Below are 21,778 nucleotides of genomic sequence, written 5' to 3'. Positions count from 1 at the left end.
GTGTGGTACGCTCCTACTGAGATTCGTGGCCTCAACAAATGGCTCTATGGACAGACAACTGGGGGCTGCAGGTTACACCAAGAAAGTCCCGGAAATATTTTCTTCCTCTTAAGTTTCTGTTTGTTGACCCTTTCAGAAACATAACCTTTGACTTTCTCTGACTTATAACTGTACAAAACACTCCCACTGCTTCAGGAAAGTTAAAGGCAACAACGCTTCCAGGTTTATGGGACAGTTTAAGTTAGCAGTGCATCAAAGTTTACAATTCACCACGGCCCCACCGAAGCCTTGTTTTATGTCTAAATCATGAGTAAATGAAATTTAAAGTGGATAACTGCTGTTCTCAGACAGATTACGGGCCTTCTGAAAGTGCGAGGTATGGAAAGTGTGCATTATTGGATCAGGCAGTCCCCCAGATCTTTACTTGAAGTGTTTTGCCTTTAAACAGGAGCTTTTCCATGTAGGAGGTGAAGGATGCTGCATGTCTCCGTCACACTTACGTAGCTATTTATTTGTCTTGCAGCGGCACCTCAGGTCATTAGCAAGGAATTCCCAGGAGGGAAATCTCAGAGCCTGTTAATTGGTCTGGGAGTATTTTCTCTTTCAGAAAACCACCTGGGTTTAATGGATGAAAGGAAATTATAGTTATTTGTTCAATGTCTCTCTTACTCAGTTGTAATTTAATTCTTTCGGCGGAGACAGCGTGTTATGTTCTGCAGCCCATATGTGGTGAAAGCGGAGGGCCAGAGGGTGTGCAGACGTCAGTATTAGTGTTAGTTGGCCAAAGCTCCTTTCCCATCACCTACATCACCCCTCCTGTCCATTCCCCCAAAGCTTCAGCTATTTTGATCGGAGATGAGGGACCCCATCCTCAACGGCCGTGTTGTCGGGCGTCCCTTGCTGTCTGGGAGTTGGATGTTGATAATTGCTTCTGTGGGGAGGTGCGTGGCTTCGGGGCCGTCGGCGTGTGTTCCCCTGGCTCCGCGCCCCGTGGCACTGTGACCTTGGCCAGGATGGGCACTCTTTGGCCCTTCTCACCTTCCACATCACAGCAGGAAACTCCTGCCTGGGTGTGCCGCACCTTGATAATTTACTAACCGCTAATCTATAGCTGTTGTCAGACAAGGAGGTTTTCTGTTAACTGCACATTCAAAACTCTGATAGCTTTAGCGGACAAGAGTGTTTTCGAGAAGCAGCGGAGTTTCACACGGGAAACACACCTCATCTAAATTTGCTTTTAACAGCGGCTGCGCCCTGCATTAGATAGAGCTAACAGTTTGGCAGGGCGACCGTTTGCGCTCCAGCTGAGCTACTCGCTAAATGCTATCAGAGTAATACATTTTACTGTCTGACTTTCATATTAAGTGACTATGTTCACATTCATCATGCTCTGGAAACACTTTTAATCTTATTCATGTTGTAATGCATTTTTTTTAAACACAGAAATACTTTTAACCTGAAACTTGTGAAAGTTCTCCTTGCTAAGTTAGCAATAAGCCTTTGAGAAAATATATACTGGATCAAGTGAAAGAAGCTGTTTGGATCTGAGTTTGTGTGGGGTAAAGAGTATTTTTTCATGAAGTATTACTTTTTATATTGGAGGAATTGTTCTGAAATGGCCCTTGCCAGACCCTCACCATTTGTTTTCCATGTTTCTATCTTACACTTAAAATGGTGAATAAAATTAAAATTTAAGGTATCAATGGCCATTTCATTACTGTTTCTTTACATATCTGACCTTTTGGATTATTGATTTTATATCTGATTAGGTCATACATTTCGATTTTTCTTTTTGAAATCTGACACGCGATCTGCAGTTGTCTTTAGAAATGTATTGGATGTACTGGTCACATGAACACACATAGTCACATGTTCACATCTGTTTTTATATGATTGCAGACATTTTCCACATAAATGCAATAACTGCAATTGAAGAAACATTTTAAATTGTTTTTGAATTACTGATTACACACACACACATTTTCAGAACCGCTTGTCCCATACGGGGTCATGGGGAACCAGAGCCTACCCGGCAACACAGGGAGTAAGGCCGGCGGGGGAGGGGACACACCCAGGACGGGACGCCAGTCCATCGCAAGGCACCCCAAGCGGGACTCGAACCCCAGACCCACCCGAGAGCAGGACCGTGGTTCAACCCACTGCGCCACCGCACCCCCTTTAATTACTGATTAATTTTTTTTAAAAAAATGTAATTTTTATGACTTTGGAAATGTTTCCCTTAGTCCCCAGAAGTTAGGTGAACTACAGTGGGTGCACACACATAAACACATATCCCATCCGTCCTTGGAGAGTAGTGTTACCACCACACGGGTACAGAGACCAGACTGACAGACTGCAGTATGGATGTGACGGGGCCAAGGGTCACTGGGAAGTCCATTAGGGCCCCCAGCTTGCCATGACCCTACCCACCCCCAGGGGAGGCTACCTCCATCCATTACAGAGTTGCGCTCGGTGGGATTCCACCCCTTCCCGGTGGACCCTTCCGTCTTTCAGGCTCTCAAACGAGCCCTGACAGGTGACATTCTCCACTTGGGCATGTAAACACACACAGGCAAGCACACACATACGCACGCACGCGTTCAAATTACAGTTGCTTTTTCATCTTCTGTTCTTTAAGTCAGTGAAGTTGTTCCATTTCACTCATTGATGTTTGATTGTGAATAACAAATGAAAACTCTCTGTGTGTAAATGTCCAAGAAGGACCCAGAAATTCTGTGTTCGTGGGTAGAATGTTGTGCTCCATGATTTGCTTGCGTTTTGCTCTTATCCAGAATATGAAAACAAGCTTTTTTATGTGAATGCCAATGCTGCGCTTTGTGTTTTGTGAACCTGAAATGAATCCGGGCGAATTTGTCACATTTGATTTCTGCTGTTTTTCTTTGTCTCTTCTTATACTTTGCACAAAAACATGTTGACTGCGTGGCTGGTGGAGAAGAAGAGGAACAGATGAGCCGTTAGGCCTGATCAGCGCTTCATTAGGGCCATGCCCACAATCGGGTTGGGCTCTGAAAACTGGGTCACCTTTTGTAGCATCATCCTTTGGGGCTTGGCAGGGGTGGGTGTGGGGGTGGGGGTCCAGGGGCGGGGGGCCTCGGGGACCCCACAGTTTGGGGAGAAAGTGGTTCTTGGATTCATTGTCTGCGGTGGAGACTCACAGGAACCGACGGGGTAGAAAGGCGTAATTGGACCACACCGGTATACGTATGTGTACAGTTTTACTTTCTTAAAAACTGTGATTACTGCATAAGTCTGTTTGCTTCCCAGGCTGTACCACAGGCAATCGCTGTGTGACAGGACTCATTTTAATGGCCTTCACCTCACAGGGTGGCACAGAACGAGGGAGGAATGGAGAGATACAGAGAGATGGGGAGAAGAGAAATGAGTTGATATTCGTACAGCTTATCAAAGTGCACTGCTATGTGAACACTCTGACAGGGTGCGAATCGATGGGGAGGCAGCAAGACCAGGGGGATCCTGTGTAATTACACTCTCAATGCCTTGCTGCACAGGATGCTGGAAAAGAAAAAGGCAAACAACCGGTAGCCAAAATCAAGGAGTGTGGAAAATCGAGGCAAAAACCAAACAGAGCTGTTGTGTTGTGACAGGGAATGAGCTGCCTGCTGACAAAGCGGGGAGGGCTGGAGGACGGCCGAAGAGAGCAGTCCACACCCACAATGAGCAAGACCACTCTCAGGTAAGAGCCAGGATCACTGTCTGGTGTTGTGTGTTTCTGTGTGTGTGTTTTCTCCTCCTTGCTGCATTTCATAATTTTTCTTCAGAGATCAAGGCTGTGCTTACCACGCATAGTAAATAATTCATTAGTTAACTGCAAAAGTGGATCGAAACGGGGTTTAGAAACAAACAAACGGGTGTAAATGAGTATTTGGAGGATTAATGAGCTGGTCTGGGATTAGAGGTGGCCTTCTCCTTTGTTATCCTACTGGGAGGGCAGGATTAATGCTGGCGGTCTGGGTGGAGATCCGTTGTGTACCACCGAGCCACGCCCGTGTCACGCGTGCGATGGCTCCAATGCAGTTAGACGGGAGCCTTGGCCTCATTCAGGACATCCCGCCTGTCCCGAGTTTTTAGTGTTCTCTTATGGAAAACATGAGTTGGCTGGGGTCAGCCTGCGGAGACGTACAGGAATCAGGATACTGCGTTAAGAGGAGGGAGCAGTGTGCCTCATGGGACATGTTCACGAGATTACAGTTCACTCCAAGGCCTCTGTGTATAAATAGATTTTCATTTTTTTGCTCTTGGATTTGTGCTGAATACAAAGTGTTGGTATTCAACAAAAATAACTAGAGGCAGCAGGTGGCGTACTGGTTAAGGCTGTTGTCTTGTAATTGGAAGACCCATGTTTGAACCCCGTGGGGGGGCGCAGTGGGTTGGACCGGGTCCTACTCTCCAATGGATCTGGGGTTCGAGTCCCGCTTGGGGTGTCTTGTGACGGACTGGCATCCCGTCCTGGGTGTGTCCCCTCCCCCTCCGGCCTTACGCCCTGTGTTGCCGAGTAGGCTCCGGTTCCCCGCGACCCTGTATGGGACAAGCGGTTCAGAAAGTGTGTGTGTGTGTGTGTGTGTGTGTTTGAACCCCACATCTTGCTGTAGTACCCATGAGCAACTTAACTTCAAATGATACAGTAAAAAAAGTCCATCTGTATAAGATGGGTAAATAATTATAATGTTGCTTAGGATACAAACCTAAGACTGGAAGGTGATTTGGCGAAAAGCATAAACTAAATCAATAAATGATAATAAATACACCATAACCCGAGAGTTACTTACAATCCAGTGTATCAGGAATCAAGAAGGTTGCGGCGAAGAGGAGACAGAATGCAGCAGAACGTTGAGTCGTGTGACATGTGTGTGCATGTGAAAGAGGTGTCTGTGTTGGGGCCCTTGGCCCCAAGCAGAGTAGCAGTCCTGTAGCTTAACCTTGTTTACTGCAAATGGGACAAAAACGTTGTCCTGTCTCTCAAGGCATCCCCCGTAACCATGGCGTCCTGCACAACGAGATGACTTCCCCTCTCTAACTGTAAAAGGGAAAAAAATGCACGAGCGATGCAGCAGCAAACGATCCTTGAAATTGCAAAAAATCCGTAAGGAATGTCATCCCGCCTACAGGTTGGCTTTTAGTGGGCCGTGAATTCACTGCACTGCCTTTGGCGTATCCTGCCGCACAGTGGGATCAGCGATGGGTGCAAAGTGTGATGCCTTGGTGCTTCTAAGGCCATGAAAAAGACAGACAAGTAGTAATGAACTAATCAAGGAAACGTGGTGCGCCGAGCACATGGCGGAGAGGACCGGATCTCTTTGGCCAAAGCCTTTTAAATTACCTTCCAAATGGGTTTTTCTCTGAGCCTGAAGATCTGAAGTTTGGACACTGGGCAGAGGGAAGAGAAATTCTTCAGTGGCAGTGCGTGAGATGACTCCAGGGCTGAGGGGTGTGTTCCAACCCCCACTTCACGACCCTGTGGAAGATGTTCAGGAAACAGCTGGGGCATGGTTTCCTCCTTTTTCCTAAGCAACCGGGAGATATGAGCACCGAATGCAAAGACTCAACCTGTGGGTAGTGGTAGGTTAAACCTACCTACAAATGGACTCAACTCATTGGTAGGTTCAAATCCCACGTACTGCTGCTGAACCGTGTGGGGCAGCTAATATTGTAGAGGTTAGAGCTCTTAGCTTTGGGTCCAAAGGTTGCAGGTTTCAATCCCACCGAACTGCTGTTGTACCCTTGAGCAAGGTACTTAGCCTGAATTGCTCCAAGTAAATTGTCCAGCTGAATAAATGGGTAAATAATTGTAAGTAGTTTAACATTGCATGTCACTTTGGAGGAAAGCACCAACTACATGAATAAATGTAAATATAAATCTTTGCACAAGGTATTTATCCTGAATTGATACAGTTACCTGGTAGTATAAATGGGTAAATAATTGTAAGTAGCTTAACACTGTAAGATGCTTTGGAGATAAGCATCAGCGAAAAGAATTAATGTAAATATATTCTGTGATGTTTCAACCATGGAAAAATGTGACCACTATCACAGTTCACGAGTACAGTTTTTGAGTACATTTAGGTGACAGATTAGAAGTACACGGCCATAAAATTTGCATAATAGTTGAGCGATTTGTACAGAAGATGGACACTGACACTCGCACTGTTCCTACAAGATGATTCAGTGCTTTTTCGCTCCATCTCAGGCACCGAGTTCTTTTTCCCGCGGTATTCCAGCACTGCGCTCCTGATCTCATTATTCACCCATCATCTCACACTTCATATGTCCTTGCGACGTGAATCCAGGATGCTGGCCTTGGCGTTCACGATTTGCAGTGTCTGTACTGGCCTTGCTGGCTTGTCTCTGCCCAACAGAATGAGAACTGGACCCTGCTGTTGGAGTCTAGCCTGGAGAGCAAAGCCTCTCCGACACCCCGGGTGCGAGTATTCAGCTGTTTGTGTGACTTTCTCTTGTCGCCACAGTGAGTCAACAGAGGGGAAAAAAAAAGACTATCATGCAAGTTTTCTTCCTTTCTTCCTTTCATTCTTTATTTCTTTTTTTATTTCTTCCCCTGCTGTGCTAACAAGCAGTATCCAGCACCAGTGTGCCAGTCTGTTGTGCTGTTTGTTGTCTGAATGCAAATTGGGAGCGAATGTTTGTGGTGCGACCTCCCATTAGAGCTAATGAGAAGACAGCGACAGGCCTCGTCCTCATTAACGATCCCGGTCCGGTCCGAGAGCGGGGGTACGAGCCAGGGGTTATGGCCAGGTGTCAGGGAGATGAAGGGAGTGGGGGATAGGGCTGAGGGAGCGGGAGGCCACAGAACAACGAGGTCTCGCAATGTGGCAGGAGGACGTAGGGTGCCCTGGATTGGCACCGAGAGGTTGGCAGGAAAACAGCATGTGTTGATCTGGGGGTGGATGGGTTTGGGTGCGAGAGGTGCGAGTGCGATGTTACACTGAGCAGGATGACTTCCATCAGACACCTATTGCCCCTGAACAGGTGGACGAGAACAATACAACAGTGTCGTGGTTAATGGCTTCTCTTGTGTCTGCAGGAAGGAGCCAGTGAACGTGGAGGTCCTGCTCTCTGGAGCCCCAAAATGACAGCAGAAATAATTTTACAAGTAACAGCAAAGTCCCCTCTGTGACCACAGTGGAACGGTCATTAAATAAAAAAACATACATGTCAGCTCTTCCCGTTTAATCTTCTGGAGGCATCGCTTTGGATTCAGCATGTTCAGAAATTTAAGAGTGACTACAGATAAAACCCCCTTGTTATATTCTGTGTGTTTCTCTAATTCGGCCGTCAGCCTCTGTGTTTTGGGCTGCTGATGAGCATCTTGAGCATCTGTGCCCCTGCTCCCTTCCCCTCCAGGTCTACAGGTGAATGAAGGAAACACCTTGTGGTTCCACACCTCTGTGGTCCGCCCCATTCCATCTCCCATCTCCTCCTCCACCGCTCACTCTGTCTCATCTTTACAACGTTGTGCTGGATCCTAGCTCATGTTTGCCAATTAACAAAAACCGGAAAGTGGATCTGAAGGGCAAGTGGAGAAAACTGGGAAGGAAGGAGGGTTTCGGTGGGGGTATGTCTTCGTTAGTCCCCCCCACCCCCCCCCACCAAAAACAAACGAATTCACGTGTGGATTATTAAGAGCTGCTAATTAATTCTCTCCATCCACTTCCTCTCCTGGTGGGGATGCTGGCGCTTTGATATCTCTTCCTTTGGTCAGGGCTTCATTAATTACAACTTCAAGGCTGCTGATGAAGCTGGAATGGAGGGGGAAGCAGCTTTCTCACCTGGGTCTCTTTGGTTCTCACCTGAGCTTCTCCACTCCACTCAATGTGTCCTCCTCTTAGCCTCACTCGTCTACCCCCATGTCATGAACCTTCAGGTCCAACTGGGTGGCATGGTGGCACAGCGAGTAGCGCTGCTTTCTCACAGTGCCTGAATGGTATGAGAGAATGTGGGTTCAATCCCCCCTCAATCTGTGTGGAGTTTGCATGTTCTCCCTGTGTCTGTGTGGGTTTCCTCCAGGTGCTCTGGTTTCCTCCCACAGTCCAAAGACATGTTGGTCAGGTTCACCCATAGTGTGTGAATGACAGAGAGAGAGAGAGAGAGAGTGTTCCACTGATGTATGGATGAATAACCCATTGTAAGTAGTGTATCTAGCAGTGTAAGTCACCTTGGTGAATAAGGTGTGTGGGCTGATAATGCTACATAGAGTTCATTGGAATTTGCTTTGGAGACAAGTATCTGCTAAGTAGATAAATGTAAATCTGCATCCTGCATGGGGGCACAGGGTGTAGCACTGGTGCCTTGTAGCTCCTGGGCTGTGGGTTCCAACACACATTAGAATCCAGTGGAGTGTGCATGATTGTATTCATGTGGGGTTCCTCCAGGTGCTCTGGTTTCCACCTGTGGTCTAAAGATGTGTTTCACATGAAATGGTGACTCCCATTTTGCCCTTAGTGTGTGTGCGTGTGCGCGCGCGCGCGTGCGTGCGTGCGTGCGTGCGTGCGTGCGTGCGTGCGTGCGTGTGTGTGTGACTGAATGAGTCTGTGTGAATGCGCGTGGTACATCACTTTGTTGTGTGGATGGGTAGGTACTCAGTATAATGCAACTAGTATAGTAAGTCACCTCTGACAAAGGTTGAAGCTAAATAATACCAATATTAATAATACTACTACTACTACTAATAATAATAATAATAGTCAGATGGTCTGCAGAATGATGGTGAAGCCGCTAACTTTGTGGCTAATGACACCTGTGTAACACGTGGACTGTTTCCTTGGCAATTAGACTACTGTAATGATTGGGTGGCAAGGCGGCAGGTACGGGCCGGAGAGGGAAACGGAGGAAAAGTGAAAGGTCAGCGGCAGATTAATGGGAGGGGAGTGCACATGTGGTCAGCCAGATAAACTCATTAACTCCAGACGGTCAGTGAATTTGTTGGAAGTCCATATTAAGGCGATAAAGGAAGTCGTGCGACTGAGGAAGCCGGTGTTATTTCGTTGTATCCTTCCCTTAGTCAGACTGGGACAGGGGGTGGGGGGCAAAAAGGGTAATTAAGTGGAAAGTCAACAATACGTTTCAGCAGCATGAAGCTGAACAGACGTGGAGGAACTGCAGCGGCGTAGCGCACAGTGTGACCCATTGTGCTCTGACACACTCCTACACTACGGTGGGCTTTTATAGCAGCCCCTCTATGGCACTCGCCACGTGTATGTGTATGGGACAGTTCACTGAACCAGAGTGCATTCCTGGTCCACTTTTGCTTCTATAGGGCATGTTTTTGCTCTGTGTGTGTGTGTGTGTGTTAGGTGATCACTGTTTATGACTTTATGTATATTCAGGTTGGATGTGTGTATACGATTTTATGGATGCTCAGTGTGTGTGTGTCGGCAGCAACGTGACCAGGACAGTGGAGATCTGTGGTGAGCACGGCCCCCTGGGGATTCACGTCGTGCCATACTTCTCCTCTCTGAGCGGAAGGTAAGCAAGCGGTCACACATCTCTGCACTCCCTCTGACTGGACGTGTGTGTGTGTGTGTGTGTGTGTGTGTGTGTGTGTGTGTGTGTGTGTGTGTGCGCGCGCGTGCATGCATGCGTCTCAGTCTCACTTAGACATATTTGTCTGTATTTATATATGTATTCTATATTAGTATTCATCTGAACCCAGATCAGGGGCACGGTGGTGCAGTGGGTTGGACCGGGTCCTGCTCTCCGGTGGGTCTGGGTTTCAAGTCCCACTTGGGGTGCCTTGCAACAGACTGGTATCCTGTCCTGGGTGTGTCCCCTCCCCCTCCAGCCTTACGCCCTGTGTTGCCAGGTTAGGCTCTGGTTCCCCGTGACCCCGAATGGAACAAGTGGTTCAGAAAGTGTGTGTGTGTGTGTGAACCCAGATCTTTCCATACATCTGCATGTGCATCACATAACACACTCTGATGTAACCCAAGTAAACAATGTAAGATTCACATCATTGCTGTTTGTTCACTGGCAGTATGGTCCCATGATGACTTAATTTCTCACTGTTCTACTGTTGGGGAGGCCCAGGTGTTGAGGCACACTTCTCTTTGAAGGACCTGTGTGTGTGTGTGTGTGTGTGTGTGTGTGTGTGTATGTGTTTGTGTGTGTACATTGTGGGGGGCACAGCGGTCATGATGGCTCAAGGAAACTCATTAAGATGTTATGCAGGAGAAAATGAGAGGGGTGAAAAGTTAAGTACAGGGAGGTGGGGATGGGGGCATGGGGGGAGGAGCTGCTCCGTGGCAGGAAGTGGCAAGCGGGTCTCCAGAGAAATGGGGACCAGGTTCCTGTGAGTTCAGACGGTGGCCCGCTGGAGAATTGAAAGAGTGGATAGGTGGCGGTGGGTGGCAAAATGCTCTTGAGGCTTGTAATGGCAAAGTGCAAACGAGGACAATCATCAAATCTCACATTTAAACAAAAAAATACCATTCCAAGTGTGGACAGCATTGTTCTCCAGAGCAGAACAGGTTTGCCACACCCCAGTACAGATGGGAGCGATCATGCTGCACGTGTAACGTGTTCTTCGCTATAACCCGTCCCATTTCCAGTTGCACACGAGGCCCTGGCATAGTGAACACACCATCTGTGCCGACGGGCTTCCTGGCTCCATTTCCTGTGGGGGACGGAGCCTCTTGTGGCTCCTCGTTGCTCCCCCTGGAGCTGTAGGACCCAACACCCCCTCTTCTGGGCTCTTCCCTCGGGGGGCTAGCGGGTCTCTCCATCTGCTGTGGGTGGACACTGTCTGTGATGTCTGCTGGTGGCATCACGCTGGTATGCCATGAGACGCGTCCAGTTTGGACAAACTACTGCTTATCGAACTCTCGACCCAGAGGCTTCGCTCATCTGCAAAGTCTTTCATTCCATCATACCACCTTGTGGGATTTCACTCCTCTGCATAATCTCATTGTTCAATCTGTCATTTCTTATCTTAATTATTTCATCTTGCAGCACTATTAACACAGCAGGAGGCAGAGCAGTTTAACTGGTGCTGCTTCTTCAACCACCTCTTGAATCCAAGAAACACCTCTTCTGAAATCTGCAGTCCTCTGCCTACCCATTTACACAATATACCACAGTCCTCTAATGTACACCGTCAATTATTTAAAAACAATTCATGTGAAATATTAAGCATTTTTAAGACAGGTGGCCTAGTGACCTTACCATAGTAAGATGATATACTAAGAATTCACTATTATATGAATCAGTAAACCATCATTTATTTAGTTTCAACTGGAAAGAGAGCAGAACTGAACCGCGCGACAACAGTATAGACAGTCAGTAAACGGAGAACAGTGCAGATACAGGACAACACAGTATCACAGCAAAACACTGTAATTTTCAGGATGGTCAAGTGATGCCATTTAAAATTCTGAAAAGTTGAGCAAATGTTGCAAAATTCATTGCACTTTGTATGCAGGTCAAACACAAACTTTAGACACCTGAGTCAGCAACATTTTTGTAGGAGGTTCTGGTGTAGACCACAGCACTAGAAGACATTTTTTTTTCTGAACCGCTTGTCCCATACAGGGTCGCGGGGAACCGGAGCCTACCCGGCAACACAGGGCGTAAGGCTGGAGGGGACACACCCAGGACAGGACGCCAATCTGTCACAAGGCACCCCAAGCAGGACTCGAACCCCAGACCCACTAGAGAGCAGGACCCGGTCCAACCCACTGCGCCACTGCACCCCCTTCCTGCTAGAAGACATTTTCTCTCCAAATACATAAGAATAATCAAAATGGGTACCATATCTTCGTGAGAAGGATGTCATTTCACACATACAGTAACTGCTGGTTAGGGACCAGAATGCTGCTAGTAACCAGTTTCGTCCACTGTGTTGGACACAATATTGGACACGTCCCATTCTACAAGGTGTGCATATAAAGAAGGACACATCAATCCCTTTGGTGATAATCTTGCCAATAATACGCTTATATTCTGTCTCAGTGCATCAATGCACCCATGGAGGCCTTACACTGACAACACCACCAGAATGTCCCTGGAAACACCCTGTCAAGGCACAAAACGTAGTAATTTTCTTTAGTCTACGAAATTAATATTGTAAACTGCCTTGGACAAAGGTGTCAGCTAAATAAGAGAACGAAACAGTTATTCTATATTTGAAAATTTAAGACCTTGAGAATATGTACAAAAACCAAAGACCCTGACCACATAGATATGGATAAGATGTGACACCTCTCTGGTTCATAGCGCTGTGAGGTACAATCTTGGCATTGTACTGTTAAGTCAATACAGTGGACCTTCCCTCAGCCTCGGCACACGTGGCCTTCCTACTTCTCTGGGACTCCTTGAGGCCGCATGTAGTCTGTCTGGCACAGCGCACCATAGCTTGTTTTTCAAAGTGCTTTATAACGTTTTTCTTGGCCGTCAGCCCCTGTTGGCCCCCGCTAGTGTCAAGGCCTTGTTCTTCTTCCTGTGTTGCTCTTTCGGTCAGAGACCGTGAGTTCAGTTTCACATGAGCTGTTGGCTGGATTCGGGGCTGCAGGGTTGAGTGTTAGATTTTATGCTCCTAGTTAAAAACTAAATTATTAAAATTTTATTACTGTGATCCCTTCACTTATGAACTCATTTGGGAATGAAAGACTGCTTAAAATTCTATTTGTTTGCGGCTCCAAAGTTACTTTCAGTAAAAGCTACACAATATAGACATCCCCCCATTGATTCAGTGGCTACATTCTGTGCAAAAAATATTCAGTAACACATCCATCCATTGCCAAGAACCATTTGTCCAGTGCAAGGCTACAAAGGTCTAGAGCTCATCCCAGAAGCCTAGGGCGTGAGGCTGGGTACACCCTGGTTGGAGTGCCAGTCCACTTCTGGCACTTCTTTACATGATATCTGTTCCTCTCTCGGCAGGGTATTGGGTCTTCTCATCCGTGGTGTGGAGGAGAACAGTCGCTGCAGGAGGGAGGGCATCTTCCAGGAGGATGAGTGCATCGTGAGGATCAATGAGATGCCCCTGATGGACAAGTCCTTCGCACAGTGAGTTCCTTCCTCCTCTTCCTCCTGGACTGGTTTAAAAAATATGATTACATGCAAGTGAAACAAATATCGCAAAAGTGCTTTCTTTGTCTGAATATTTCTGGTAATCCTTTCAGGATATGCAAGTTGGGAGAGGGTGCCAATAGAAGAGGACTAAATGGATTGTTTTAATCTACACAATAATAGCACCAGATTGGCAGCCCTGTGGGAATAATAGCACCTTCTGAAGGCAGAATTCACATCCAAGACCACCTGAGTGTCAATCCCCTAATAAGAATCCAAGTGTTAATTGCTTTTAAATCTTTCCTTTGAACTCTTATTTTTTTATTAATGTGCCCAATTCAAACCTGTGAAAAACAGGTGCTCAGTCTCGTGCAGTGTGACTGATCTCATATTTGATATTTTGATTATTTATTAGCTTTGCAGGCCTGCTGATCTGGAGACACTTGAAGGGATTAGTTTTTTAAAAGGTTTTCTTACTTCTTCCTGCTACTGGGTATTTTGTGAAATAGTCACTGAAGATAGAAAAAATAGTGCACAGCTGGAGGATCTTTCCAGATTTTCATTGCAAGTGCATTTCACTGACAGCTAAAACCACACAATTGCTGAAAAGTGATGTCACTGCATCTGGCCATGACCTCATTGTAAATAGCAGTGATGTTACTGTAAATGGCAATGATGTCACAGCGCACCCTTTGTCTTGACAGGTCACAGGAGGTATTCCGAAAGGCCATGCGGTGCCCCACAGTGTGCTTGGAGGTGCTTCCCATTGCCAACAGGGAGCGCTATGAGAAGAGCCTTATTGGCCAGCTCGCCCTGCCCAGTCAGGGTGGACTCCCCAAGATCAAGGTACCACTTCCTGTTCGGGGGAAGCTCAACAGGAAGTGTTTTGACCCAGTAGCCAAGGCCAGTGAGTCCCAGATTGGCCAAAGATTGGAGGGAGCAGCTCCAGTAACCCTGCCGCAGATCCCACCGTCCGCCACACACAAGATGAGCTCAGCCCTGTCCCCATTGGCTGGCCTTGCCAACAAGAATGGGGGGAAGAGACTCAAGATTAACCTGAAGAAAGGTAAGAAAGGGTTGAGCATTTTCAGCAGGAGGACAGGGCCCTGAACACTCTTGAGTCTCTTTGACTATTTCCCGATCAAGACAAAACAGGGACAGGAATCCCTGTCAAAATTAGTCTTCAGGTACCTCAGTTTCCTTAACTGTGTTGAATGACATTCATTCATTCATTCGCTCACTGAGTCATATTCCTTTAACTATTGAACTTTGGACATGTTGACGTGGCATTTCCCAGTGGACAGGAGCTTGAGGGATGGATGTCCTTTGAGTCCTCTTTGCCAAGCTCCTGCCCTCCATGCCTCACTCACCGTGTGATCTGTTCACACGTGAAATTAAACTATTTCCTTTAAACCGAGACCACTGTAATCCCCAGTGACCCCCCTACCCCGCACCCGCCCAGCACTTCTCCCACTCCCTTCCCTGTTCCTGAAGAAGACGTTTATCAGCCTCACACAGCTGGGCAGGGGGAATAGTTGAGCTGGAGGCTTTTGCAAAAACGCAGTAAGCTAGAGGCTGCAGGTTAAGTACCCCAGCTGCGGTGCTACACCGTAGCACCTGATCATACTGTTTTGCGTTAAAGCACAGTCACCAACGCCGCGCTCCAGGCATTGCGTCATATGCTAACGACTCTACTTTGATTTGACTTTGCCTGTGGTCAGCTGGGTCACCCAAGCTGACCTCCTCCCTCTGTGATTCTATGCCTCACTCTTTTATTCCCTCCTTTCCTCAGGCCCTGAGGGTTTAGGTTTCACTGTTGTGACCAGAGACTCAACAGTACATGGATCAGGACCCATACTGGTGAAGAACATCCTCCCCCGTGGGGCAGCTGTCAAAGATGGTCGCCTGCAGTCAGGGGACCGAATCCTGGAGGTATGTCATCCTGAGGGAACAGGAGGAAGCAGGTTCTATATTTGGGACTTTGCTTCTATAGCCAGAAAACAGAGAGGGAACAGATTCTGTACCCTGGACTCAGAGGAAACAGGTTCTGTACCAAGGACTTAGAAAAGGAAGAGGTTCTATACTTGAACCTTAGAGCGAGGAGCAGGTTTTGTACTCGGGATTCAGAGAGGATGTTGGAAATTTGCTCAGCAAGAGAACTGAGAACAGGACCCTTCTTCACTCAGCACAGCATTATGACTAACGCTGGTAATGTGCGGAAATCCACACAAAGGCTTTCCAAAGCAGATCTCTCATTTCCGAGGTTAACGTTACTTTTTGAAGTGAGTGATTGTTGATAAAACATTAGCCATCCTATTTCTGTAGCAGCTGTCTTAGCTCACACACTTCACACTGAGTTCTGAGAACAGCGGAGATGTGAATAACGGTGTGACTGGGTATGCTGAGGCCATGGGGGACTACTCCAAATTGGCACTGTTCATAACCCTGGTTGATTATCATGATGGGCCTCTGAATGGTAGCGGTGGGTTTCTGAAAGCGAGTTCAGCCTCATGTCCCCCACAGGTGAACGGTGTGGACATCACGGGCTGCACACAGGATGAGCTGGTGGGCATGCTGCGGAGGACCAAGCAGGGGGACACCGTGTCACTGGTGGTGGTCCGGCAGGAGGATGTGTTTTTGCCGCGGGAGCTGGTAAGGGTCCCGTCTCTTGCGTATCCCCCCTACTGGTTAGCCTGCGGATGAACTGGCTCGGTCAGTTATGGTCCACCACTCTTCCAGAATCAGCCCTCATTGTTCATTAAATTACCTCTCACACACCCTGTGATGTCTAACCAGAGCTGACTGTGGACAATGGCAGTAGCCTTTCAGAAGATTTAATTATAGAAGTTAATCGACAAGTCTGTTCATTAATTGATCACGATCAATTCACCCCAGAATAACCTATTAAAAGGCTATATGAAGTTTCTTTGCTCTTTCTGTTCATACTTGAGTCCCTTCCATTTTACGCTGACAGCAGGTCTTCGTAGGGATGCCTTTGTCTCCACACCTGAGCTGGATTAAAGGGTTTTTCTGCAGTGTCGTGCCTTTGCTGGGAGGGGGTGTCTTAGATTAGCATGCGCCTTGGCTTAGTGTCCCACTAAGTACAATTGTTGGTCTCTCTCGAGGAAAAGCCTGCTCTGGGCACCCGGCACCCGCCTCTCTTCCTTGTGCCGGCCTTGAGGGCAGGCGGCTCCTGCGTTTCCCTCCTTTGTGCCCCCTGTCCTCTGGGGGGGGTCCTTGTTTTTGGATCTCAGTTGCGCCTCTGTCTCAGTCGCCTTCCCCCGTGACACGTCTTGCTCTGCATCTTTTCTTCCTTTCCTGACCCACTGTCCTTTTTTGTGCCCCCCGGCCTCGATCCCACACCCAGCTCCCATCACCAGTAGGCATGTGCAGACTCACATAGTATCACACGCACAAATACACACTCTGCCAGCCAAGCACTGCAACATTAGCTTCCGTTCCCCTGACCAGGGCCAGTGACCCAGTGCGGCAGACAGGAAGCCGGCCGCAGGGTCGCCAGGCACGGCACACATGTTGAAGCGGTCCTCCAGGAAGTCGTGGAGCAGGCTGGCTTGTGTGAAGTGTGCCCATCCACTCAGCAGCTGTATGCAGGCTCTTCCTGTGCCTCCGCTCACTGCCAGGCCCAGCCCGGCTTTCTGGCTCCTTCAGCACTTTTGCTAAAATAACAAAGTTCGAGGAGAAGAGGGCAGCGAGTGTCCCGTTCAGGAAGCAGGCGCTGGCCTCCATTGTTTTCACATATCTCCACCACGGCTTTTGGCTGTTTTTTTTTTTTTTTTTTTTTTTTTTCTCCTTTTTTTTTAAAAATGTTAAAAGCTGTGGGGGGGCTTGCGGAGCGGGGAGCTTTGTAGTGGACCATATTATACACAAAGGCAAGCGTTCAAAACACACTCACCCAGATGGAGATGATCAACGCCCCCCTGGAAGTATCGTTTTCCCTTTTGTTTGAGAGACCTCCAACCGCACCAGTGTGTTGCTTGGTTTTTCACCATGGCGGAGAGCCCCGGCGTGGGACCGGCCCACCCTGGCTCCCCTTTGGTCCCCCTCTCAGCTAACTCAGCCTCACTTGTTTGGCTGCTCCAAAACAACTACAAACCGCAACCACAAACAAATATTTCAAGCAACTGGAACGTTTCTCAGAAAAAATGGAAGTTTTTTTTTGCTTTGCCTGTGATGGTGTCCTGTACAGGGTATACTGTGCTTCACATTCTATGCTTCCAGGATCGGTTCTCTGCCACCACAACCTTGCGTTGAAAAAGGAGCTGACAAAAGTGAGTGAGTGAATGAGAGTGAGTTATGCACTAAACTATTTTTCCACCAACCACTCAGTGTGTGAGTTCAGTCCAGCGGGGATTACTGTTCAGCGACAACCTTGACATGTCTGAGCACCATACCATACCAGTAGCCAGGATGGAAGCGATACTGAGAGTAGTTGACGCACCGCGATTATGAAGACAGGAGAAGCACATGACCACAGTCGGGGTATTTGGCCACCTGCTCATAATCTCTTATGCAGACTTCCTCCCTCGGCTACCTGTATTGTTTCCTGTCATGGCTTTAACTTTCCTCAGCCACTCACAAACACGGAATGGTGCTCGCTTCTGGGACCTGCGAAAACCGTGGTCACACTCCCGTCACACTGTCCACTCCCTTTGCCACCACCCTGCCCCTTCCAACCGAAAGCATTCATTTAAACTTAAACAATCAAGTTCAATTTACACAGTCCCGCCTCCCCTGGCCCCTGCGGCCTTTGATCCCTCAAAAGTAGGCCCTTCTGTTGTGCGCTCTGCCCGTGCAGAAACAGCAGGAGGCAGACTCGAAATCACGCTTCCTTTCATGGGCTCTCCAGTCTCCTTGGCCCACTTGTTCCGTATTAACACAATGGAACATAGCAGCGGGACGGATATGAGAGCCAATTACGGGCCGCTGTCTCCAGGTCCCATCTACTGTGTTGGACGGAAGGGAATGCAGAACCACACGGGCTGTTCATTAGAGGCATGCCGAGCTGATGCATATTTATGCGCGCCCATGTCCGCGTGTGTCTGTGTGTATGCGAACACTACTTTTTTTTTCCCCATGCTTTGAAGTGGATTCTGAATGAGCTGAGCCCAAATGAAGAGCTGTTGGTTTAGCATCCACCTTCGCAGCAGTGCTGAAGGGTGCTGGGCCTCAAAGAGAAGGGAAGGAAGGGTTGAGTGGTTTGGAAACAGCCTCCACGTCCACTCAGAATACATGGAAAATACATGGAAAATACCCCTGGGACCTCACCTTACAAATACAGTTAGAGTCAAAAGTCAGTTCGTTACTTGACTTGTTCTAGTCTATTTTACCACTAGGTCAGTACAATCTTAATACAGACATTTTTCACTTTATTTACCTATTAGGTTCTGTTCTGTAAAAGTCTCAGATATAGCTATAATAAATAACAAATAAGTTGTAAGACTTTTTAGTTTAATATTTTGAACTAGGGGGGGCGCAGTGGCGCAATGGGTTGGACCGGGTCCTGCTCTCTGGTGGGTCTGGGGTTTGAGTCCTGCTTGGGGTGCCTTGCGGCGGACTGGTGTCCCGTCTTGGGCGTGTCCCCTCCCCTTCTGGCCATACGCCCTGTGTTGCCGGGTAGGCTCCGGTTCCCCGCGACCCTGTATGGGACAAGCGGTTCTGAAAATGTGTGTGTGTGTGTGTGTGTGTGTGTGTGTGTGTGTGTGTGTGTGTATTTTGAACTATATAAATTTAAAATGACTGAAATAAAAAATATGGATTCTCCACAAACTCCTGTTCAAAGCTACTTGTTGACAGGTTCATCCCATAAACACAAGTAATGTTTGTCATAGTATTAGCGATCACCAACACTCAGGAACACCAGGTCCACACTCTAAAACTCCTGAGTCCAGTCCAATTCTTAGGTTCACTTTGCGTACTCATTACTGAAACTCAGCAACCAACAGAAATTTTAGAAAAAAGACCAGTGAAGAAAATTCAACTGAAAATGATATAAATAAATTGGAAAATTCACAACTTGACCCTGTGTAACATGAGAACAAAAGTACAAGTACCAATACCCAAGTTTGAATAGAAACTTTTTCAGGATGGAAGTAACTTCAGCGAATGAAGAATATTAGATAGAGGCTTCAGATCAATCTCTGTCTCTTTGTCTGAGACAGCCCACCCGTGTGCAACGCTGTGGTCTCACACCAGCCAGACGTGTGTGTGTGTCTGAGGCCAACTCCCGTGTTTATTCGGGCTTTAGCTGTGCTTACCGGCCTGCTGTGAGCAATTTGGTCCCAGCTGGGCTGCATGCTCCCCAGAGCTAGATTGAGACGTTCACGCTGGGGGGAACATTACATCCATGCCAACGTGCCTCCCACCTGAATACTGTTTCTGTCTGGTTAGCGTAGGTAATCAAATAAATTTTGAGGTAATGTGATATGATCTAAATGGGAGCTGAAAACAACATTCAGCCTTAATGACTCGCTGCAATTATACTCAAAGCATTCTGTCACAGCTCAGCATCCCTGTTAATGAAGAGCAAATGAGACGCAGACTCATTTAGTGTGACCCCTCAGCTTATTGTGAGCCAGATAGAATCAGATGGGTGGGATTCGGCTGAGGGTGGCGGTGCGGGTTTGTGGTGCCAGGTGAAAGTGTGTGGAGAAAGCAGTGAGAAAACAGATTTGGGAAAGATTGTGTAGTTGTAGGGAATGAAGGACATAAATGTCATTTAGAGATATCGGACAGATAAAACTTGGTCAAACCAGATGTCAGAATGCCTAGAATGCCATTGGATAATAATTTAGTGACATACAATGATTTCCAATTTAAGATGAGGACCTTGATCAGGGTACTATAGCAGGAGATGGGATTTGAACCTGGGTTCATTGAATGCAAAGCATTCTCTCCTGGATTCCCTTCACATGTGGTTCTGCATTCCCTGCTCTAATATCTACTCCATTAAGCCCTGAAGTCTACCTCAGCTGGGATCTGATTGGTCGGCTGGTTCCTGTCCATTCACTTTTGATAGTTGTAGACTCTCGTAGCTAAATCAACCACCCTTTAGTTATTAGCAGCCAGACTGCTTTACCAGGGTCACTGGACCTGGGACTGTTAGCACAGGGAGACAGCAGAGATGGGCAGGTCAAGTTTCTCCCACTGTTGGCACAGATGCCATCATTCTGATGATGAAAAGCAGGGAAAAATGGTGTAAATGCAGGCTTTTCCCTCGCCAGATGTGAAATGCAATCTGCTTGGTTTTCATTTCTTGGTTGATGGTTTCACAACCGGCACAATAGATGCCAAGTTGCACGTTTGGATTCCATAAAGATGTCATCTGAGCAAGATGTATTTAGAGGAAGCAGTGCTTTCAAGAGTCCCCGTGTTTACCCAGGACAGAGAGTTCTTTCTCATTTTTCTGTTCCTCATTCTTCACTCTGTTTTTCAGTAATTTATATATCGTCCTCTGGGTTAGAAATGACGAATGAGTGCAGTTGGAAGCCTCCTCTGTACATGGGGAAACAATATGATCACTCAACTTCAGACTTTGCTTTGTCTGGGCAGCAGGTAGAATGGGCTCAGAACACGTTCTGTAACATGAAGGCAGTTGGTTCAAGTCCCATGAGGTGCCCTTAAGCTACTTAATCTGAATTTGTCTAATAAAATACGCCACTGAACAAATGGCTCTAAGTTAGATAAAAGTGCCAGCTAAGCACAAAATGAATGTCAGGAAGAGCTACATCAACCCACTCTGATTTCTCAAGTTGTCCTCCTGCCCACCCCCAGGGCATATCCCCCCCACCTCTTCTGGGACAGCGAGGGCTGGGAAGGCCAAGCTTATCGGTCTCCAGCAGGATGGAGGGGTCAGGCTGCACATGGCGGCCTGCGGCAGGCAGGACACGGAGGGCAACCTGCAGTTGGTGTCCTTGCCCCTTCGGCCCTTCCTGCTCCACTCCCACAGGACGAACTCGGCCACAGCTGGATGAAAAGAAAGGCGAGGATCCCCCATCCCCACCCGCTCCAATGTCCGCAGACCTCGGCACACTGAACTCCGAACACAAAGATCTTGCCACAAAACCCCTTCGCATGGGAAAACAAAGCATTTTCTTCATCTGTAAGAATAACGCGACTCATAAAAAGCAGGTGGAGATCCAGGGTACAAAAACCGCAGCAGTAATGCTGACTTTTGCATTTCATGACTTTAGATGTGTGCTGAGGAATGTGCTGCCAGAATACGTAAATGAATCATGCTGTGGATGCTGTTCAAACATTGCCACCCCCAGCCGTCTCGCCACACAAACACACACACAGTTCACATTCTGTTGGTGGGGTTTCAGTGATGTATAGTATCCCCATCCGCTCCACCCAAGATGCTTGTGATGATTAACCATTATTTAGCTGAAATCTTTGTCCGCAGTGGCTTACAGCATTAGTTTGTGTTATAGGTAACTTAGAATGATTTTCCCATTTGTACTGCTGGGTAATTTTTACTCCATCCATTCAGGGTGAATAGCTTGCTCAAGAGTACTACAGCAAGAGTGGGGATTCAAACCCAGATCCTTCAAGTACAAGGCAACAACTCTACCCACTACCTCACCTGTCACCCCCATAATGCCAGATCTCCTTCCCATTTGGCAGGAACACGGGGCCTGTGCTACGGGGAGGGCAGCGGGCCAGAAGGAGGATTAAGGGCCATGACTCCTCACTTGCATGT

At 47.6% G+C, this 21,778-nt stretch overlaps 1 protein-coding gene across 1 annotated transcript in view; it reads left to right on the top strand.

Moving 5' to 3' along the window:
* The window catches only part of LOC108918456 (partitioning defective 3 homolog B-like), a 182,970-nt gene that overhangs the window by 59,588 nt on the left and 101,604 nt on the right, over positions 1–21,778 (top strand). The window contains exons 5-10 of the mRNA XM_018725718.2: positions 3,627–3,715; positions 9,433–9,519; positions 12,931–13,056; positions 13,764–14,125; positions 14,852–14,991; positions 15,583–15,711. Of these exons, the coding sequence (XP_018581234.1) occupies positions 3,627–3,715; positions 9,433–9,519; positions 12,931–13,056; positions 13,764–14,125; positions 14,852–14,991; positions 15,583–15,711 (933 nt within the window). The remainder of the gene's footprint in view (positions 1–3,626; positions 3,716–9,432; positions 9,520–12,930; positions 13,057–13,763; positions 14,126–14,851; positions 14,992–15,582; positions 15,712–21,778) is intronic.

The sequence above is a fragment of the Scleropages formosus genome, chromosome 14, assembly GCF_900964775.1.
Source record: "Scleropages formosus chromosome 14, fSclFor1.1, whole genome shotgun sequence".
NCBI lineage: Eukaryota > Metazoa > Chordata > Actinopteri > Osteoglossiformes > Osteoglossidae > Scleropages > Scleropages formosus.
Note: the sequence above shows the minus strand (reverse complement) of the source record. Positions and strands in the feature narration are given on the sequence as shown.